Raw genomic sequence first — 21,334 nt, 5'->3', positions numbered from 1 at the left:
CCCTGCATCGCAACAGTGACTACATTTCAAAAGTACTTCATTGACTGAATTCTTTGGGACGTCCTGAGGTTGTGAAAGGCACTATATAGATTCAGGTTTGTTCTTTATTTATCTTGATGGGATTGCAGACAGGCAAGCAGTTGCTCCTAAAGGTTTGAATATCAATCTGGTGGTACCACCATTTGATGGACTGTGGTATGTATCCAGGAGGATGGTGGAAATGCACCATTTTTGGCTCAGTATGCCAATCTGGAGAACTTCTGCTTAACTGATGGGACATGGAAGGATAGAATTGTCACTAGGAGCTATGATTCTTCCTACTCAGCTCTTGATAACCATGCAAGCCAATGCCTTAATGGCTAGTAGGCTAGTACTATCTGGACAAGTAGCAAGATTTCCAGTGTTTTGCTGGTTAAGTTGCAACAGAACCCTTATGCACATTGTGAGTCCTTATGCCTTAGCTCTTGCCAACTTGTACCAGAGCTCTCGGATTAGGTAACTGGGTTGTGTCCCTACAGGGAAAGTGTGCACATTCCATATCAGGTAAACAGAAACTCTACTTAAGTGGATTTCTCAAGAGTTTGGTTTCTCTTAAGTTTGATGATACATCACTACACTCAAGTGAACCAGCTGACTGACTAAAAGTGAGCAGTCCACTTTGACTAAAAGTGCTGTCACAAAAAGGGAAAACAATTCCAGCTTGTTACCACAGTGTGTGTCACATGTCAGTGAGGCCACTTCTGACAGCCTCAGGCAGTTGCCCAAGCTGCTATACAGAGCCAACGAATTCATCCTAAGATGATAAATCCTTTGTGAAGGAGCTTTCTCCTCCACCCATATTACCCTTCTTCCATTTGTCTATGATGTACAGCATCAGCAACTAAAGCAAACACTCCACAAACAGAAGACATTTTTGAACCAATACCTTGTCAAAAAGACCGTGGCGATTTTCCTCAGTAATTTCAATGCAATAGTGATGCATGAATGACAACGGAAATTTTTTTTCAGGCAACCGTTTCCACCTGATTTCCACCATTAAAATGTTTCCCCGAGTTTTCTCGTGCTCTTTGAATTTTCCCACAATCAGCCCTCCAAGTCCTGACTGACCTAATTTGCATATGTCAAAATGTGGCTCCAAGTTTCCTGGATTTCCACTCCTAATGCACTCTAGGTAACTTAAACTGGGATGTACGAGGTGCAGCAGCTGCCAGGACCAGCTGATACAGGCAGAATGAGGGGTATTTGATCCTGAAGAATCTGGAGAGTTTGAATAGCGATATCTGCAGCTGAGTAACTTTTTTAATTTTATTTTTTGTTGCAATTCTGCCTACAGACACTTGCTCCTGCTTCTAAGTGTTTCTGGCAGGGTCAAACCATTGGCATATTTTCATCTGTCCCGCCCCTCTCTCATTCACAATGGGGGCTTCTTAGGAGCAGGTATGGCATTCGCTTACGGGCATATCCTTGTATGTCATTATCGTGGAGAAGGAGGAGCAGCAGCAGAGGGTGGTGCTACCATGGGAGGAAGCTACATAAAAAGGTCTTGTGCCAACTGGAGGGAGATGGCACTGGTACTGAGTGCCAATTCTTTCACCCCAGAACAGCATATCAGCACCGCAAGGAATTAAACGACCTAATCAGGGCAGACAAGGTAACACATTGGCTACTCTCCCTTTTTTTCCCCTTGGGCACCAGTACGCTATTCAATCATTGGAAATCAATGGCCTGAAGTTATCTCCTGTGAGGTATAAATACCCCTATTGTTAAAAAACAGAGAATCCTCTGATTCACTGCGAGCAATGTGACAGGAGATCTGCTAATTTCTTTTAAAATCACTGGACAGGAGTCTAGTCTAGGACTGCCAAATCTGGTTGGATGCATTTCAGGAGGTTTCATCACATGACCTTCCACCACCAACCACCCCACTCACCACTGGTTGCCCAACACATCCATTGTCATGCCTGACTCTTCATTATCTGAATAGATGATTCTTGACTGTTAGTCAAACAGCCTTTTTTCCTATCTCCAATATTTTTATAACTGATAAAAGTGTTCAAAGAAAAAGAAAACAAACTTCTTTTTAATGCCCCTATAATATTTCTCCCGGATTGCTTGCAGCAGTGTCCTGGAGACAGATCTTTAATTCCTGGAGACTCCAGGACAATTCTGGAGGGTTGGCGCTCTAGGCTAACCCAGAATAGGGACTGATTGTCCATAATCTTGTGGTAACTTCTCAAGATCTATTTACCTTACCTTTACACCAATAGCAATGATAAGGTGCTTTGGAAGTTCTGGGTTGTCAAAGCAGTACTGACATTTCTCCATGCGGCCAGCCAATCTGTTGTGCTCATGGATAGCTTTATTTCGTTGTCTTTCATCTTCTTGGCCTGATTGGTCTTTTCTGGCTGCTTTTGACACAAACATGTCATCTAATGTGTAGTAATCCCTATCCATCTTCTCCATAAACTACAGAAAAAGATAAAATGGGCAGTTGAAAATGTTTAATTTAATTCAATTTAATTTTATCATATACCCATTGTAATTTATCTAATCTAAGTACATTAAAATCACAATTCATCCAATTTCATTAGTAAAATATTGAAATCACCATTAATCCAATTTTATTCAGTAAAACATTTAAATCAGTCATCTAATTTTATTCAAAAAAAATTACGATCATCATTAATTAATTTAATTAATTTAAATATTAAGAACATTACTCACCTTATTAAAATATCAGAATCACTACTTCACAACATCACACAGGAGGCATTCAGCCCATCTTAGCTGATCCATTCAGAATGACCATAAAATCCCCCCCCCCCCCCCGTTGCAGTATCTAATTGGTTTTTAAATGATTTCGGGGGTTTGGCTCTACTCTACTTGGGAACCCCTTTTCAATGTGTTGATCACAATTTGTGTGAAATTTTTTTCCTGATATCAGTCTCGAGTTTTCCTTCAAATAATTTGAATCTGTAGCCCCTTGTCCTACTCTCACAATTTAAAGTAACTTTCCAGAGTTGTCTTTTCCATACCATTTACTATCCTTTATACCTCTGGATGATCAACTCTCAGACACTTCCGTTCAAGGCTGAGAAACCTGAATTTCTCCAGCCTTTCCTCCTAATAGGCCTTTAAGACTGGGAATCAGCTTCGAGGCTTCTCTTTGCACTGTTTTCAAAGCTTGAATGTCTCCGCTCTCGATTGGATACAATATTCATACCTAATCTCACTCAGTAAATTGTTAAAATTATTATTTATCGTATTTGAGTTAAATATGGAATTCATAATTAATGTTATTCAGTAAATATTAAAATCAGTGACCCAATTTAAATTAGCAAAATGCTTACATTTAAAAAAAATTGAAAATCAGCAGTACTTAAAGTATTTTAATTTTATTGAACATATAAATATATTAAAAATTTTAAATGAAGTCGGCTTGATTTTTGAAAATAATCATTATTTCACGAGAAATTAATGAAAAAAATACTTTTAATGTAAAAATAAGCTACTGAAAAATTCAGAAAAGGCAGGGCAGAGGGCAGTGGGCAAAAGTGAGGACCTCAGAGGTGGAAGGTGCGGCAGGCAATAATGGAAGCTGATCGATAACTGGAATGGGCTTATAGGTTCCAATCTTGGAGTTTTTTGAGAGTTTATTTAAAAATATAAAAATTAAATCAATCCTTTAAAGATACGAGGAGGCAAAAATTTGTAATTTAAGAGCTTATAAAACAATGTAGGCTGAACTGTGGGTATCTGCAGGTTCTGAAACTCCATCTAGTGGTAGCCTGTTGCCATGACTGGAACCATGACAGCTAATTGCTGCTCATTTTACAATGGGAAATCTCTTAGAATATATTTACCCACCTCTAAAATGTGTCATGACACTTATGAGTTAGATAAAAGAGTAGTTAATTTCTGACAGTGTCATGTTCTTTAACTCAGCATACTGGTTTTGGTAAAAGTGAAAATACATCAGTGCTCCTGGATGGTTGGTGTACAGCGATGCACTTAGCCAGTGGATGGGGTAGATGCATATGGGTCTGATAACCTTTCTTTTCATGGATAGATAAACATGCTAATACTGTTCCTTGAAACTGCATGTCAGCAACTGCATTGTATATCCTCAGCAACAGATTAGTACAAAGCACTATGTTCACTAAAGATGATTTTAAAAAACAAGCTACAGGAGAAGCAGCTCAATTAATTTAAAATAACATCCTAATTACTTGCTCTCATAGGATTCACTTTCAAAATACTATACAAAGGCTGCACTGGACAACTGCTTATAATGAACAAATTAGCAACATACAAACAAGTGCATCATAATTAGCTTGCACTGTACTCCTTGCCTTATTGTTAACTCATACTGAGATCTAAAAGAAATGTTCTTTTCATAATAAGTATTATATGTTTTATAATAAGTATTCTTTTAAAATAACAAAGAAATTGAGTTATTTTTTAAAATATAATTTTCACCTCATCTGGGTCAGCAGTTGGATACTACAAATGGCCTCAGACAATTATGTCAGGGGAAGGAAAAAATAAAAATCAGACAAGGTTCCTGTTATTGACTGCTATCCATTGACCACTGCTGGAAAGTCAATGTGACCATTGAGAAGAACATCGTTTGCGGAACAGAATATTGGGCTTGGTTGTGATGTTCTCCAAGATTTACTAGTCTGTTAACACACTGTCTAGGCTCACACGTGAATCATGATCACTTGGTTGAGGTTTTGGGAGCTCGCCAGCACATGTGGATTCCTACATCAACAAGAGTTGATGTAGTCAAGAAAGGTGGGAACAAAATAGGGGAATAGGTATTTTCCCCTAACTCTGGATTTCCTAGCAGACTCAGAGAGTGGACTGATGAGCTGCTCCCTACTCTCTGCCAATGCATTCTGTAACAAATTTCTATGTTCTGTATGGAAACGCTTGGCCCCTTGGCCCTCATAAGAACATAGGAAAAGGAGAGATTGGAATGCCACCATGTGGGGAATTGTGGGTGAAAATCAATTATTTCATATTATCTAATGGAGGTATGTGAAATTACTAGTTTCCATCAAGAGGTTAATGCCATAGCAAAGTGAAATTCTAAAATCCTGCATCACATCACAGCACCATCTGTGAAATGAACCTAATAAACTCTTTCACATAATTTCATTAATGTATCTCATTTACAACTGACCTATCAATGAGTCGCCAACATAATTTTACCAAGGATGATTTTTTACTCAAGGAAATGACTACAGATGAGCAAAATTACAACATCTAAGACAGAATAACTACTTGAAGTTAGTAGTTTCACATTATTAACTCATTAATACCCTGTAGTGAAGATACAATTCTTATTAATTTACTGTATTTTTTGCTAGATTGAGAGCATTCTTTTTCATTTTAGAATCATATCCAATACATAATTTTACTTTTAACACAAGAAAACTCTGAAAATTTGACACTGATGGAAATAATGAGAATTTCACTTCTTTTCTCCTGAAAATGCCATCTCTGGTAAGATTCGTGAATAAAAAAGCTGAGTGCATCTACGTATGTACAGGAATTGTGTTTATGGACCAATTTTCATTTCAGCAGTAGTGCTAAGATAGACAATTAGAAAGGAGTATGCATTGGCACAGACTAATTAGATTTCAAGCCCTTACATCACCACTTATTCTCTGAAGAGAGGCTTTCTATAACTATCTCTAAAGAGAGTGGATCATTACATCACAGCACATGGTCACTTAAGTAATCAGATTATGTTAGTGCATTTAGAGCGCAGCTGAGTAAAAGAAATAACTAGAAGAAAAGATGGAATAGAAGATGTAGAGACCAGTATCGAAGATTTATGTGAAGGAAGTGTGTCTCAGGAGGCTCGGTAATGAATTGGCATTTCTACCCAGTAAGTCAATAAAATTCAGATAGACACTATTAAAACGAGAATCAAAAAGACAGCACCATTGCAAATTCACTCCATAAGATGCTGCATTTCAAAAGAAAATCCCCATTAAGATAATTAAAAGCATAGGTAATCAATAACCATGAATGATATGTTTTTTGACATTAAGACTATATTATATACAGTAAACCTAACACTAGAATAATTTTCATTAATATTTTAAAACATATTTAAAATCCAGTAATACTGTAAGAGTCTATTTCTTTAATGTAAACACTATTATTACAAGGATCTGCTTCTATTCTGGCTTCCTAAATAACAGCATGTGCTGTCTTTGATGTGTTGCATCTGTGTTTGAAAGGGACTTTAGGAGCAGAGTAATGTCACTGATGATTGACATTTTATGCTTACTCTTAAATTTTGATGTTAACCAAACAAAAGACTGTATAAATAAAACTGTTCATTTTGGGAAAATATGAAAAGAATTGTATTCAAGTACACTGCAACATCAAGAAATTAAAACTGTAGACTGCATATATGCTGAAATGTCATAATCAAGTTATTCCTATAAATTAAAAATTGTACTCATTTCAATTTGTCAACTGTACTTCAGGTAACTCTGACCCGATGCCCCATTGTAGCCAAATATTTAATGAAGCCCAAATTAAAAATTACACTGATATATTAAACTGATGGCATTACAGCACATCCTACATAAAAGTTTTTCATTCAGGACCTAAAATCATCATCACTGTCCTTAGCCAACACAGTCAAAATCATCTGTCACTAAATATCAACTGCAGCCGACTTTCTATTTAAAGACTTACTTCCCTAAATGGAAGGCTTTATTTCCCACTACACTCTTAGCTCTGTGGCATTTAAACCCTTACAAAACTAATACTAAAGATCGAATTAAAAAGATTATGGGGGTAATTTTAACCCCCAAGAACGAGTGGGTTGGGAGTGGGTGCGAGGTTAAATTATCAGCTTTTTGGAACGGGACCGCATCCCGGCTCCAACTCGCCCACTTCTGGATTTAACCCAGGCAGGTTTGTATGCGTGTGCACAGCAGACACCAGGAAGTCCCAACCCTACTTAAAGCCAGTGGGCCAATACTTAAAAGGGCAATGTACCTCACTGAGCTACTTAAGGTGCTTAATATTTTGTGTATTGGAAAATTAAAATGAAATTAACCTTACCTGTTCAGGTTTCCCATTGGTTCCGATTCATGTCAAGTGAAAGCACGTGGGAAAGGCTGGATCCATGAGGTGAGTGCCTTTATCGCACTGCTTGTGGGCCCGGAGGAGCAGGAGTGCTTCATCCAGGCCCAACAAGCTCACCTCGCTGACAGGAACACCTGCGTGATCGCCCCAACCCCCGGCAACCCAATGATGGACCCTCCAGCACCCCCCCCACCCCCACCTCTGACTCTTCACCCGACTTCGAGCGACCTCCGATCTCTAAGTCCTGGTCCATCCGATCTCCTCCCCGGCCTGTCAATCAGGCTGGCTGACGGGCACGAAGCCCAGATGTAAAATTTATTACCTCATTAAACTGCCAATTTACCTTCCGGGTTTTGCACCCGAAAATCACCCCTCCCCCCCCCCCCCACCATCAGCCCACCCGGCTCAGTGTCAACATTCTGCCCAATGTGTCTGTCTTCAGACATAGTAGTGAGAAATGTTTCTCCTACAGTTCCCAAGAGAAAAAGTATTTGACATTATTGAATTTATCAACAATGTAAATCAATATATAAAACAGAAATACTCTGGGAAATCAACCTCAATCACAACAAACTACTGAATGAATCCATCAGTACACTACCCAGTCAGGTACTCTAATGAGATTTATTTCCAAACGATAAAGCAGAAAATTAGGAGTTAGGATGATAAATAGTGTCTCAGAGCTCTTAACATCCTTTTAAGAAACCTATCAAGTACGTCTCCAGTGGACTGTGTTTTGATCAACACTTGCAACAAGAAAACAGCAAACTCAAAGCTCTAGTTATTGCACAACATAGCCATATCATAAGACTGAAACAATAATCTAAAATGTCAGAATTTATTGTTAGGAGCACATGACTGTAGATAGACCATGCAAAACATGCATAATAAGTACAATTTATTTAGCTGGATTTAGAACTAAATTTGTAACTGCTGCCTAGTTTACTCTTTATTTTGGTTTTGTAACTTTCTTTTTATATGTATTTATGTCCTTTTCTACCTATTCTCTCTCCCTCTCCTCTCTGCATAGAAGACATAGGCAGTGTACACAACTGTACATAAATTCAATTCAATTCAGTGTTGTCTCAGCAGTGAAGGAAGGATGGGAAGCGGCATGTATGTCAATGTCTAAAAGGTTGTCTCTTCATACGAGTGGTGTGTGTACTTCAAGTTATCAGTATTCCCTCTCTGTCCAATAACCTGCTTCATGTTGAGAAAACTTGGAGTGCAAACATTAAGTTGAGACTGAAGTTTAAATACAACATCAGTTACTTATCTAACCACAGAGGAAACAAGGAAATAAAATAAATCAAACTGAGCAGAGCAAAGCGAAGAGAGAGAAACAAATAAGTAGAAGATTGGATTTTAGAAACTGTGAGGGTAAAGCACATTGTGTAAATTTGCACGAAAGAGCCAACATCATGAGCTGAAGGTAGACTCAAAATTTCACATTCAGCCGATTTTAAAAGTTTTGCATCAACCAAAACCTGGTTTGGATTGTGTTATTTTTAACACTTAATATATTTGATGTTGGTGCAAATTCTTGGAGCATTTTTGGTTCATTGTAATATTTATGGAGTTACCTTGGCAGTCGAACATTAAACAGAATGTTGCCACAATATTGATTTGGTTATTGATTCCTCCAGTGCCCAATAACAGGAAGTCTGTTATAAATTTAGTTTAGGAGTCGCACAACGCCAGGTTATAGACCAACAGCTTTATTTGAAATCACAAGCTTGCGGAGCTTTGCTCCTTCGTCAGGTGAGTGAAGAGTTGCATAAAGGCCCTGCATATATGCAACTCTTCACTCACCTGACGAAGGAGCAAAGCTCCGAAAGCTTGTGATTTCAAATAAAGCTGTTGGACTATAACCTGGTGTTGTGCGACTCCTTACATTTGTCCACCCCAGTCCATCACCGGCATCTCCACATCATAAATTTAGTTAAGATCTAATGCTATCTATAATCTAAGGTCATAAATCAATGTTTATGGAAGGAGAAATCTGCCCAGATTAAAGGGATCAAATTTCCTCTGTTGCCTGTTAGGGTACTAAGTGAAAGGAGTGTAGGCAGTTCAGTCCTGCCCAGTTTCCTACTGTACACAGGTCCACACGTTAAAACCAAAGACAGCTTCAGAAGAAACTGTCCAGCAAAGAGACAATAAGGATGGTTGGCGTGGGATATAAGAAAATTCACACTGGAGCAGTGAATGGTCCTCTGAGGTTGGCATTAATGGTCATTGCTGAGGCAGAGAAAAGAGCACATAGCCCGATCCAGAAGTGCTTGATATTGACAGTGAATAAACAAAGATGTAAAATACTCCTTTTCCAACTGTCACAGTTCTGGATCCTTTGGCCATTGTTTCATGAAAAGGACTTGGACACAAGATAAAAGGGTTGAGCTTCCCAAGACAGCCCCAAGGTGAGCTGTGGATCAGTAGATAGATGAACCATAATCATAATGCAAGATGGGAAGATGTTTCTTGGAGACCCAAACAATGGACATTTCATTAGTCATGTCTGGTTATTCAGAGAGGTACTTCATACCTTGGTGTTTTTTGATCCCTGGGGGGCTGAGAGAAGGTTTTAAAAATCAGAACACACATACCAAGGAGTTGAGCAGCAGGAATAAACCGCTGTCCCGAGCAGCTGGACAAGATAGAGATTGTGCTTTTAAATTGAGTTAGGCGGCCCACCAAAATCCTTGTGTGTTCTTTATTTTAACAGTATGCAAACAGAAGTTGTAACAACTGTTTCAAGCGACTCTCGTCAATCTCATTGTTCTGTATGTTTTACCAACTATGGAATAAAGGAATTTAGAATCCAAACCAAATGTTGCCAGTGTTAACTTAGTCTGTTTTCGGAGACATGAGAAGAGTATATGTACATAAGAAACGAACATCACAAAGGAGTTTCATTGGTACACGCCTGGGTCCCGCTACTGTACAAGTAGAAGTAGGGCATTGGAAGTCAACTTCCATAAAAAATAGGTACTCAGACCATTTAAGGCAGCAACAGGCACCACTATACCCAAGAATATATCTATAAGTTGTCCTGAATTTGTAACACCAATCACTGACAAAAATTAGCATAATTTTTTTTAAAATTCAATGTTGAATGGAATCTCCTGTTCACCTAATATTAAAGAAAAATAACTAGTAGCAGTGATGGAGTTCAGATTTGATCACCCAATGTTGCTGAGTTACCATGGCAATCTTATTGCTCTGGACAGGGAAGTTCAGAGAAAAGGCCTTTGCTGCAGTGCTGTTACAAACAGCCACCTGAAAGCAGCATAGGTTGAAGCCTGGAAGCAAGTAACATACCTTGCTACCAATAGTGCACAGTGCGATAAGATCAGGGCATAAGAAAAAAAATATTTTTTACACATTATTTGCTCTTAGGATGTGGTTGACACTGGGAAGGGAGCATTTATTGCCCATCCCTAGTAGCTGAGAGCATTAAGAGCCAACCACGTAGTGTGGGACTGGAGTCACACGTAAACCAGACCAGCTAGGAGATGGCAAGTTCCTCTCCCTGAAGGACATTAGTGAAACAGTTGAGTTTTTATGACAATATTGAGTGCCAGGTGGATGATCCATCTCGGCCTCTTCCCGATATCCCCACCATCACAGAAACCAGTCTTCAGCCAATTCAATTCACTCCACGTGATATCAAGAAACGGCTGAGTGCACTGGATACAGCAAAGGATATGGGCCCCGACAACATCCCGGCTGCAGTGCTGAAGATATGTGCTCCAGAACTAGCTGCGCCTCTAGCCAAGCTGTTCCAGTACAGCTCCAACACTGGCATCTACCCGACAATGTAGAAAATTGCCCAATTATGTCCTGTCCATAAAAAGCAGGACAAATCCAATCCGGCCAATTACCGCCCCATCAGTCTACTCTCAATCGTCAGCAAAGTGATGGAAGATGTCATCGACAGTGCTATCAAGCAGCACTTACTCACCAATAACCTGCTCACCGATGCTCAGTTTGGGTTCCACCAGGACCACTTGGCTCCAGACCTCATTACAGCCTTGGTCCAAACATGGACAAAAGAGCTGAATTCCAGAGGTGAGGTGAGCGTGACTGCCCTTGACATCAAGGCAGCATTTGACCGAGTGTGGCACCAAGGAGCCCTAGTAAAATTGAAGTCAATGGGAATCAGGGGGAAAACCTCTCCAGTGGCTGAAGTCATACCTAGCACAAAGGAAGATGGTAGTGGTTGTTGGAGGCCAATCATCTCAGCCCCAGGACATTGCTGCAGGAGTCCCTCAGGGCAGTGTCCTCGGCCCAACCATCTTCAGCTGCTTCATCAATGACCTTCCCTCCATCATAAGGTCAGAAATGGGGATGTTCGCTGATGATTGCACAGTGTTCAGTTCCATTCGCAACCCCTCAGATAATGAAGCAGTCCGTGCCCGCATGCAGCAAGATCTGGACAACATCCAGGCTTGGGCTGATAAGTGACAAGTAACATTCGTGCTAGACAAGTACCAGGAAATGACCATCTCCAACAAGAGAGAGTCTAACTACCTCCCCTTGACATTCAACGGCATTACCATTGCCGAATCCCCCACCACCAACATCCTGGGGGGGGTCAACATTGACCAGAAACTTAACTGGACCAGCCATATAAATACTGTGGCTTCAGAGGGTGGGTTTTCTGTGGCGAGTGACTCACCTCCTGACTCCCCAAAGCCTTTCCATCATCTACAAGGCACAAGTCAGGAGTGTGATGGAATACTCTCCACTTGCCTGAATGAGTGCAGCTGCAACAACACTCAAGAAGCTCGACACCATCCAGGACAAAGCAGCCCACTTGTGGACTGTGGGAGAACCTTCACCACACGGACTGCAGAGGTTCAAGAATGCGGCTCACCACCATCTTCTCAAGGGCAATTAGGGATGGGCAATAAATGCCGGCCTCGCCAGCGACGCCCACATCCCATGAACGAATAAAAAAAAAATTGGCACCCCATCCAGCACCCTAAACATTCACGCCCTTCACCACCGGTGCACTGTGGCTGCAGTGTGTACCATTCACAGGATGCACTGCAGCAACTCGCCAAGGCTTCTTTGACAGCACCTCCCAAACCCGCGACTTCTACCACCTACAAGAACAAGGGCAGCAGGCACATGGGAACAACACCACCTGCACATTCCTCTCCAAGTTACACACCATCCCATCTTGGAAATATATTGCCATTCCTTCATCATCACTGGGTCAAAATCCTGGAACTCCCTTCCTAACAGCACCGTGGGAGAACCTTCACCACACGGACTGCAGCGGTTCAAGAAGGCGGCTCACCATCACCTTCTCAAGGGCAATTAGGGATGGGCCTTGCCAATGATGCCCACATCTCATGAACGAATAAATAAAAAAAATCCAGCAGCTTTCCTGGTCATTTTCTGGCACTAGTCCATAAATTACCAGATTTATTGAATTTATTTTCACAACTTGCCACAGTGGGATTTGAATTCATGACCTCTGGGTTGCTGATACAAAGGGGTGGAAGTTATGTTACAGCTGTACAGAGCTCTGGTTAGACCCCATCTGGGCACCGCACCTCAGGAAGGATATCATGGCCTTGGTGTGGGTGTAGCGCAGATTCACCAGAATGATATCGGGGCTAAAAGGGTTAAATTATGAGGACAGGTTACATAACTTGTATTACCTTAAATATGGAAGACTAAGGGATGATCTAATTGAGTTTTATAATGATTAAAGGATTTGATAGGGTCGATGGAGAGAAACGATTTCCTCTGGTGGGAGAGTCTAGAATAAGGGTGCATAAACTTAAAATTAGAGCTAGGTTGCTCAGGGTAGATGGAGTTAAGATACAGATCAGCCACGATTTAATTCAATGGTGGAACAGGCTCGAGGGGCTGAATGGCCTACTCCTCTTCCTATGTTCCTATTAGTCCTATCATAACCACCATGCTACTACAAGAATTAAGAGAAGGCCCAGAGTTTAAAGATAGAAAACATTCATGGAATTTGGAAGAAGTCTCACACAACATGTGAACATCGTTGAGGTGAGCCTGAAATTAGGCTGTTGGGGAGGTGAAGAGTTGATGGAAATGCCCATAGGACAAGAAAGAAAACTGAAGTGAAAATTAACTCAGGATGCTCTTATTCACCAGCCATTTGGGTGAATAGCAATCCAATCAGTTGTCTGAGTGCACTTGCACTCCACAGCTAATGATTACCTCTATTTGCAAGCAAATAATATATTGCAAATAAACAGAATAGGAGGCTGAGTAATGTACAAAGGGTTAATATTGCATTAGCAACTGAGATTGGCAGATATTCTGGTATTATACTATAACCAAAAGAGATTCTTACTTTAGAAGCCATTCGTGAGAACCTTTCATTCTGGTCCTCTGCAGTAGTCATCTTTTCTTGTCTGACCAAGTCTTGTAGACTCAAATTATCATCATTCTGGAAGTACCTAATGCGCTCTCCCTCATGGTGAGTCTCAATCTGAAACAAAGACACTGCTATACTATAGTTGTGTAAAATATTACAAAAAACACCACATTTCTAAACTCCAATCAACCGTAGAAACAATTCGATGGCATTATTATAATGCTGCAAGCTTCATGCAGGAGGTCTGTTAAGAATAAACTATAGCCTAATGAAAAAAAAGCAGTAACTTTATTGTATCACTGCCTTTTTTAGAGCCAAGATGGATACAGCATCAAGACCTCAAGTAACTTGCCCTGCTACTGATAATCTTCTCCTTTGACTAAATACACTAACCTTCATATAGTCTGTAAAGGATAATTTATAGCATTTATTTTCAAAGAACCTTAACCTTTCACTTGGACTAAGAGAATACATTAGATCATTTGCTACTGAAGTCCAGAGTATTTTAAGCAGTGTGCTGAAACCTTCTTTAAAATTAATTGAACATAAACAAAAATCAAAACAATCTGTTTAAAAGGGTCCACACCTGAAAGTTTAACTTACTTGTCTGTTCTTTACACAGATGCTGATTGACCTGCTGAGTATTTTCAGCATTCTCTATTTTTGTTTAAAAATAATTGATTTTAGTAACTTCAAACGTTAGCTACACCCTTCATTCTATTCACAGAATGAGGAGCAGAGGCAGGTTGACTTTTGGGTCAGAGGCCCTTTATCAGAGCACTGTGCCAACAGTGGTCTAGGCCCCTGATGTGGACCTGTTCTTTTGCTCTTCTCATGAATAGTAGATCCATTTTGGCTCACTGGCATTTTCTGTTTTAATTCCATTTCTGCTGCATCTGCAGTTGTTTTTCTTTCATTATTGTTTACTTCTCGTACATGGACCTCTTTTGTGTTTTTTCACCCATCCCTCACTATTTGCACATTCTTTTGTGCTTTCTATATTTCCTCATTATCTCAGTGGATATCTTTGATATCTTCTATTTTTTATTTAGCTTATTGCAGGCCATTTAACGCATTAACTCTCTCTCTCTCTCTGTGATTGATGTATCTGTTGGTTCTCTTTGCCTCTGCTCCCCCTCTCTTTGTCCTCAATTTTTTCACCCTTACTAAAATGCCTGTTTATTGCTTAGACTTCAGTCTGATGAAAAGTATCCACTGAAACATTATAACCTATCTTTCCTCTTTACAGGTGCTCACTGACCTGATGTGTATTTTCTGTTTGTTTCAGATTTCCAGCATTCAGTTTTCTCTTTTTATTTAATTGATTTAAAAATCAATTACTCTTGCTAAAAATATCTTGCACTTTCCTGGAACTAGTACATTTTTATATAAATTATGTTCAATCTGGAAGGATCAGTAATTCTTACCTGTTCAACTTTGCATTCAGCTTCATGGGAATTCTCAACTATAAGACTGACTGCTTTAGTAATTAACTGGTATTGTCATAATTTTTAGCAGCCTGTTGGCCAACGGTACATTTTCACTGAGAAACATACTTTATTTAGATTAATTTAGTACTTACTATCAAATGTCATGCTTTTTATTTAAAGTCACGCTAACTTTCTAGGACAAAGCTATGAATCTACAATGTAGTAAAAATCTTATGTTTGCATGCACTCATTGGTAACAAAATCACACTTCCTGTTGTCACGTTTTTTTCCACTGTTGTCAAATTCAAATTCTTCCATTACAAATTTCTATGTCCATATTAATAATAGAAACTGTCTGTGTAAACTTGTCATGCTGTAATTACACTCACTTGCCAGTGGTGGTGTTTTAGTGCCTCAGTTTTACAACTCTCACTTGCTCAGCCAATATTGCAGAGAAACAACCAGCTCTGCTTCTCATATTTTTCCAAATTTAGCTATAAAACTATAAATCATAAATCAAATTAAGTATTTTATAAAAAATGCTATGTCCTAGTTCAATTATCTCCCCACGTTCACCTGAAGACTACACTTGTTTTTGACTCCTTGCATGCAACACCACAATAGATCAACTAGTATATTCTAAAATTCTAGTTGAAATCAAAAGGATATTTCACGGCGGACATTACATTTGGCATTAGTAACTCCGTATTAGAAAGCAATAAAATTATAGTTGACAAAATTCCACTTGTCATTTGTTCTAAAGAGAAGCAGAATTCATGGGCAAGATTTGCTGTAAACAGCAAGAGAAATCTAAGCATAATTTCACCGAAGAATCAGTGTATTCTGCAGCACAATGAGAATTTTTATACTGGCAGATATAAATATTTAAAATAGTGGAAGGATTTAGGCACCTATGGCACCAACTGTTAAAGAAGATAATACTCATCATTCTCTCAGAGTGAAAGAAATTCTGGTGAACTGAAAGGAATAGCACTGAGGCCATTCAAACTCCAGTCCATCAGGCAACTATCTGCACTTTGCATTATATAAATGGCAACAAGGTTTAACCTTAATCTTCTAATTTCTCTTCGCTGAACAGAGTGTCTGGGTTTTATAGCTAAAAGTGAAAAACATGTAAGATGCACTGAAATGAATTCAAAGTGGAATCTTGACACTTCTGCTAGGAGCCAAGTCAAGTTCTTGGAAGCAGTTACTTATGTTTTAACTTGAAGTTATAACTATTAATCAAACTGAAGGTTATGTGAACTTTACCATCTGTCTTTTCTTTTTCCCTCCTTTATGTCTTATGGATTCCGCCGAAGCACCAACAGGCCACACTCTTCCTGACTGATCTGTTCGAACAAGAATCACCTCCTGATTTTCATCTGCAGCCTAGATTAGTTAAAAAAGACATAACCTCTTCAATAAATATATACATTTACTGCAAAATAATCTGGTTTCAACTTTCAAAATCGCTGTGCAATGTAATACATATTTTGTGTCGATGCAAGGCAGTTCCAGCATTGGAACAGTATAAAATATGTAGTGCAAGTCAGGTGCAAAGTTGCCAAATCAAATTTGGAGGATAGTCTGAAAGAACTTTTATATTAGTGCTTGGGCGAAGCACTGAAACGAAGATTCATGGGGATAGAAATTGGTATGCATTGCGCCCATTTTCCGCGCATAAAATGGCTACAAAGCAAATCAATTTCGTAGTGGGACAGCCTGCGCCCAATCTGTGCAGGCATTGATCCCAAAAAACGGGCCCAAGCTAATTTGTGATCTCAGACAAGATCTACCCTTTCAGCTGTACCTGTGTGCCACCAGTCTCTGTTCAATGGCCAATAAGGAAAGGCCCCTGTTTCCTGTGCCTCCAACAGCTGTTTTCAGGACTCACCAAAAGTAGGTCCCAGATGTTGTCAGAAGCATGAAGTTCACTTTATTAATTTTGTTGGCGTGCCAATGATGCCGCGAATACCACATGCCAGCCACTGGCAGCACACTATCAATATAGAAGTGCCTTTACATCATAACAGCTTCAAACTAGTTGCAATATAATCAAAAGTATATTTGAAGAACAATGATTAACTGTATTCTTAAAGATAAGTAGACAACCTTTTACACTAATTAAAAACTGATGAGTTCTCTGCACCTAGATCATTTGCAACCAAGATCAAAGTTGAGTTGGCTTTATTTAAACTTTTAAAGAATGAGTAAGATCTTCTATTTAATGGGCATAAAACATATAAAAAGTAATCTAATTGCATATATGTTATATTCAGGTGAAATTATTATAGAAATATACTTTATCAAGCTTTCTTTTTCCACAACTAAAAAAAAATGAACGAATGCCAATTTCTATTCAGACATAAATATGTTGTGCTGTAGTGACATTTGGCAGGTTACACCAGTAATTTCCATCTCTTACTCAATCACTGTCATGTTGCAGGGGCAGTCTGTAAACACCATGTATTGTTCTATATGTATAAATGCATAGGCTTCAAGGAGCTCCTGAAACATTTACCTGAGGAAGGAGGAAGTCTCCGAAAGCTTGTGAATTTAAAATAAAATTGCTGGACTATAACTTGGTGTTGTAAAATTGTTTACAATTGTCAACCCCAGTCCATCACCGGCATCTCCACATCATGAAGTAAACATGACAGTGATTAAGTAAGAGATGGAAATTACTGGTGTAACCTGCCAAATGTCACTACAGCACAACATATTTATGTCTGAATAGAAATTGGCATTCGTTCATTTTTTTTTAGTTGTGGAAAAAGAAAGCTTGATAAAGTATATTTCTATAATAATTTCACCTGAATATAACATATATGCAATTAGATTACTTTTTATATGTTTTATGCCCATTATGCTTCTTTGCAATAGTCTGTTCTGTTCTGTATGACTATGGCTCCTCCTTTGTCCGCTGGTTTGATGACGAAAATGGACCCCACTAGTCTCGCGGCGGACACAGAGGAATTCATCAGGAGAATGAGGCTCCGGGAATTCTACCACAAACCCCAAGATTTCAGCAGCGAACCCAATGAGACAATCGACGATCCGGAACAGCAGACAGAGGGATCCGCGGTACAGCAACCGAAGAGGAAAGAGTCAAACTGGACTCCTCCGGAGGGTCGCTGCCCTCAGCTGGACATGTATGCTCAAGCTGTCAGGAAATGCGTCAATGCCAGATTCATCAGCCGCACTCAGAAGACAGTCCAGAATGTCACCCGAGCACAACGCAACGCCATCAACGCTCTCAAGACCAACCGCAACATCGTCATCAAACCAGCGGACAAAGGAGGAGCCATAGTCATACAGAACAGAACAGACTATTGCAAAGAAGCATACCGACAACTGGACAACCAGGAACACTACAGACGGTTACCCGCAGATCCGACCAAAGAACACACCCACCAGCTCAACAAACTGATCAAGACCTTCGATCCAGACATTCAAAGCATCCTACGTGCTCTCATCCCACGTACTCCCCGCGTGGGAGACTTCTACTGCCTCCCAAAGATACACAAAGCCAACACACCCGGACGTCCCATCGTATCAGGCAACGGAACCCTGTGTGAGAACCTCTCTGGATACATCGAGGGCATCCTGAAACCCATCGTACAGGGAACCCCCAGCTTCTGTCGCGACACTACAGACTTCCTACAAAAACTCAGTACCCACGGACCAGTTGAACCAGGAACACTTCTCACCACGATGGACGTCTCGGCACTATACACCAGTATCCCCCACGATGACGGCATCGCTGCGACAGCATCAATACTCAACACCAACAACAGCCAATCTCCGGAAGCCATCCTACAACTCATCCGCTTCATCCTGGATCACAATGTCTTCACCTTCGATAACCAGTTCTTTACCCAAACACACGGAACAGCCATGGGGACCAAATTCGCACCCCAATACGCCAACATTTTCATGCACAAGTTCGAGCAGGACTTCTTCACTGCACAAGACCTCCAACCAACACTATACACCAGATACATCGACGACATTTTCTTTCTATGGACCCACGGCAAGGAATCACTAAAGAGACTACACGATAACATCAACAAGTTCCATCCCACCATCAAGCTCACCATGGACTACTCCTCAGAATCAGTTTCTTTCTTGGACACACGAATCTCCATCAAAGACGGGCACCTCAGCACCTCACTCTACCGCAAGCCCACGGACAACCTCACGATGCTCCACTTTTCCAGCTTCCACCCTAACCACGTCAAAGAGGCCATCCCCTATGGACAGGCCCTGCGAATACACAGGGTCTGCTCAGACGAGGAGGAACGCGATGGACACCTACAGACGCTGAAAGACGCCCTAGTAAGAACGGGATATGACGCTCGACTCATCGATCGACAGTTCCGACGGGCCACAGCAAAAAATCGCATAGACCTCCTCAGGAGACTAACACGGGACGCAACCAACAGAGTACCCTTTGTCGTCCAGTACTTCCCCGGAGCGGAGAAACTACGCCATGTTCTCCGCAGCCTTCAACATGTCATCAATGAGGACAAACACCTCGCTATGGCCATCCCCACACCTCCACTACTCGCCTTTAAACAGCCACCCAACCTCAAACAGACCATCGTTCGCAGCAAATTACCTAGCTTTCAAGAGAACAGCGTCCACGACGCCACACAACCCTGCCACGGTAACCTCTGCAAGACATGCCAGATCATCGACACAGATACCACCATCACACGAGAGGACACCACCCACCAGGTGCATGGTTCATACTCCTGTGACTCGGCCAACGTTGTCTACCTCATACGTTGCAGGAAAGGATGCCCCAGAGCATGGTACATTGGCGAGACCATGCAGACGCTGCGACAACGGATGAACGGACACCGCGCAACAATCGCCAAACAGGAGGGTTCCCTCCCAGTCGGGGAACACTTCAGCAGTCATGGACATTCATCCACCGACCTTCAGGTAAGCGTACTCCAAGGCGGCCTTCGAGACACACGACAACGCAAAATCGTCGAGCAGAAATTGATAGCCAAGTTCCGCACCCATGAGGACGGCCTCAACCGGGATCTTGGGTTCATGTCACGCTACACGTTACCCCACCAGCGAACAAATGTTATCTGTTTTTAATATAATGGGTCATTTGCTGGCTCTCTCTGCCTTCCGGATGTTTCTGCCTCTCTCTGTTTTTTTTTCTCTGTTTTTTTTTCCCTGTTTGTTTTTTTGTTGAATGTGTATTCGGGGGTTCTGCAGGTGACACCTCTCTGTCTGAACACGGTGATTGCCTTGGCAACGGGCAGTTGCAGGGGCAGTCTGTAAACACCATGTATTGTTCTATATGTATAAATGCATAGGCTTCAAGGAGCTCCTGAAACATTTACCTGAGGAAGGAGGAAGTCTCCGAAAGCTTGTGAATTTAAAATAAAATTGCTGGACTATAACTTGGTGTTGTAAAATTGTTTACAAATGTTTACTTCAGTTACATATCATCTTTGATTTATTGTATAAGCAAAGTCAGTTGGTTTTTAATAAAAATAACATCTATCCTGCGGCCCTGATCTTTGACTCTTAAAAGTTAATGGTTCCATATCTCAACCAAGATCATTTCATACCAATTACTTCAAAAATAGTGGATAACTTAAATGAACATAGTCAGATACATAGCACACACTGCCAAGTAAGCATGTGTGCACTGAAAAGTGCCAGATACATAAAGAAATGTCCACATTTTATGGAGAAATATCCATGATGAGAGACCAGAAGTAGAATTACCAGAAATTGTCAATATAACAGTATGTATTTCCAATAGTGTGTTGTGAAGAACCAATATACTGCTCTGATTTGAAAAAGGAAGTACAGTCCCAATTAAGTACATAAAACACGTGAAAAGTCAGTCATACACTGTATTCTCTTGCTGTGATCACTTCAACCTAATACAAACCTTCTCACCCCATTCTCTTCACTCCCAGCCTCATTCCATATACCTTTGTTTTTAAACTTCATTCTCTCAAACCACCTAAGTTACATCTTTCCCTTGATACAATTCACATTCACTTTGCCTTTCACATCGCATCTCCCAAGTTCACAGAAAAAAGCTTGCAAACCTCAGTTCCATAACACCTAAAAATTTACTAAACTGTAGATGTGACTACGGCTCATTAACCGGGGAGAATGGTAACTGGTGTAGGAACATAGGAACGGGAGTAGGCCATTCAGCCCTTCAAGCCTGTTCCGTCATTGAATTAGATTCATGGCTGAACTGTATCTTAATTCCATATATCTGGCTTGGTTCCTGGATACAAAATTGGCTAGGGGACAGAAAGCAGAATGTAGCGGTGAACGGTTGTTTTTCAGACTGGAGGGAAGTATACAGTGGTGTTCCCTGGGGGTCAGTATTAGGACTACAGTTCTTTTTGATCTACACTGA

At 40.5% G+C, this 21,334-nt stretch overlaps 1 protein-coding gene across 3 annotated transcripts in view; it reads right to left on the bottom strand.

The window, feature by feature from the left end:
• The window catches only part of cwf19l2 (CWF19 like cell cycle control factor 2), a 151,551-nt gene that overhangs the window by 15,764 nt on the left and 114,453 nt on the right, over positions 1–21,334 (bottom strand). For all 3 annotated transcript variants that reach the window (XM_067986138.1, XM_067986139.1, XM_067986140.1), the window contains 3 exons: positions 16,192–16,311; positions 13,466–13,603; positions 2,254–2,466 (listed from right to left, as the gene is read on the bottom strand). In XM_067986138.1, the coding sequence (XP_067842239.1) occupies positions 2,254–2,466; positions 13,466–13,603; positions 16,192–16,311 (471 nt within the window). The remainder of the gene's footprint in view (positions 1–2,253; positions 2,467–13,465; positions 13,604–16,191; positions 16,312–21,334) is intronic.

Source organism: Heptranchias perlo, chromosome 6 (genome assembly GCF_035084215.1).
Source record: "Heptranchias perlo isolate sHepPer1 chromosome 6, sHepPer1.hap1, whole genome shotgun sequence".
NCBI lineage: Eukaryota > Metazoa > Chordata > Chondrichthyes > Hexanchiformes > Hexanchidae > Heptranchias > Heptranchias perlo.
Note: the sequence above shows the minus strand (reverse complement) of the source record. Positions and strands in the feature narration are given on the sequence as shown.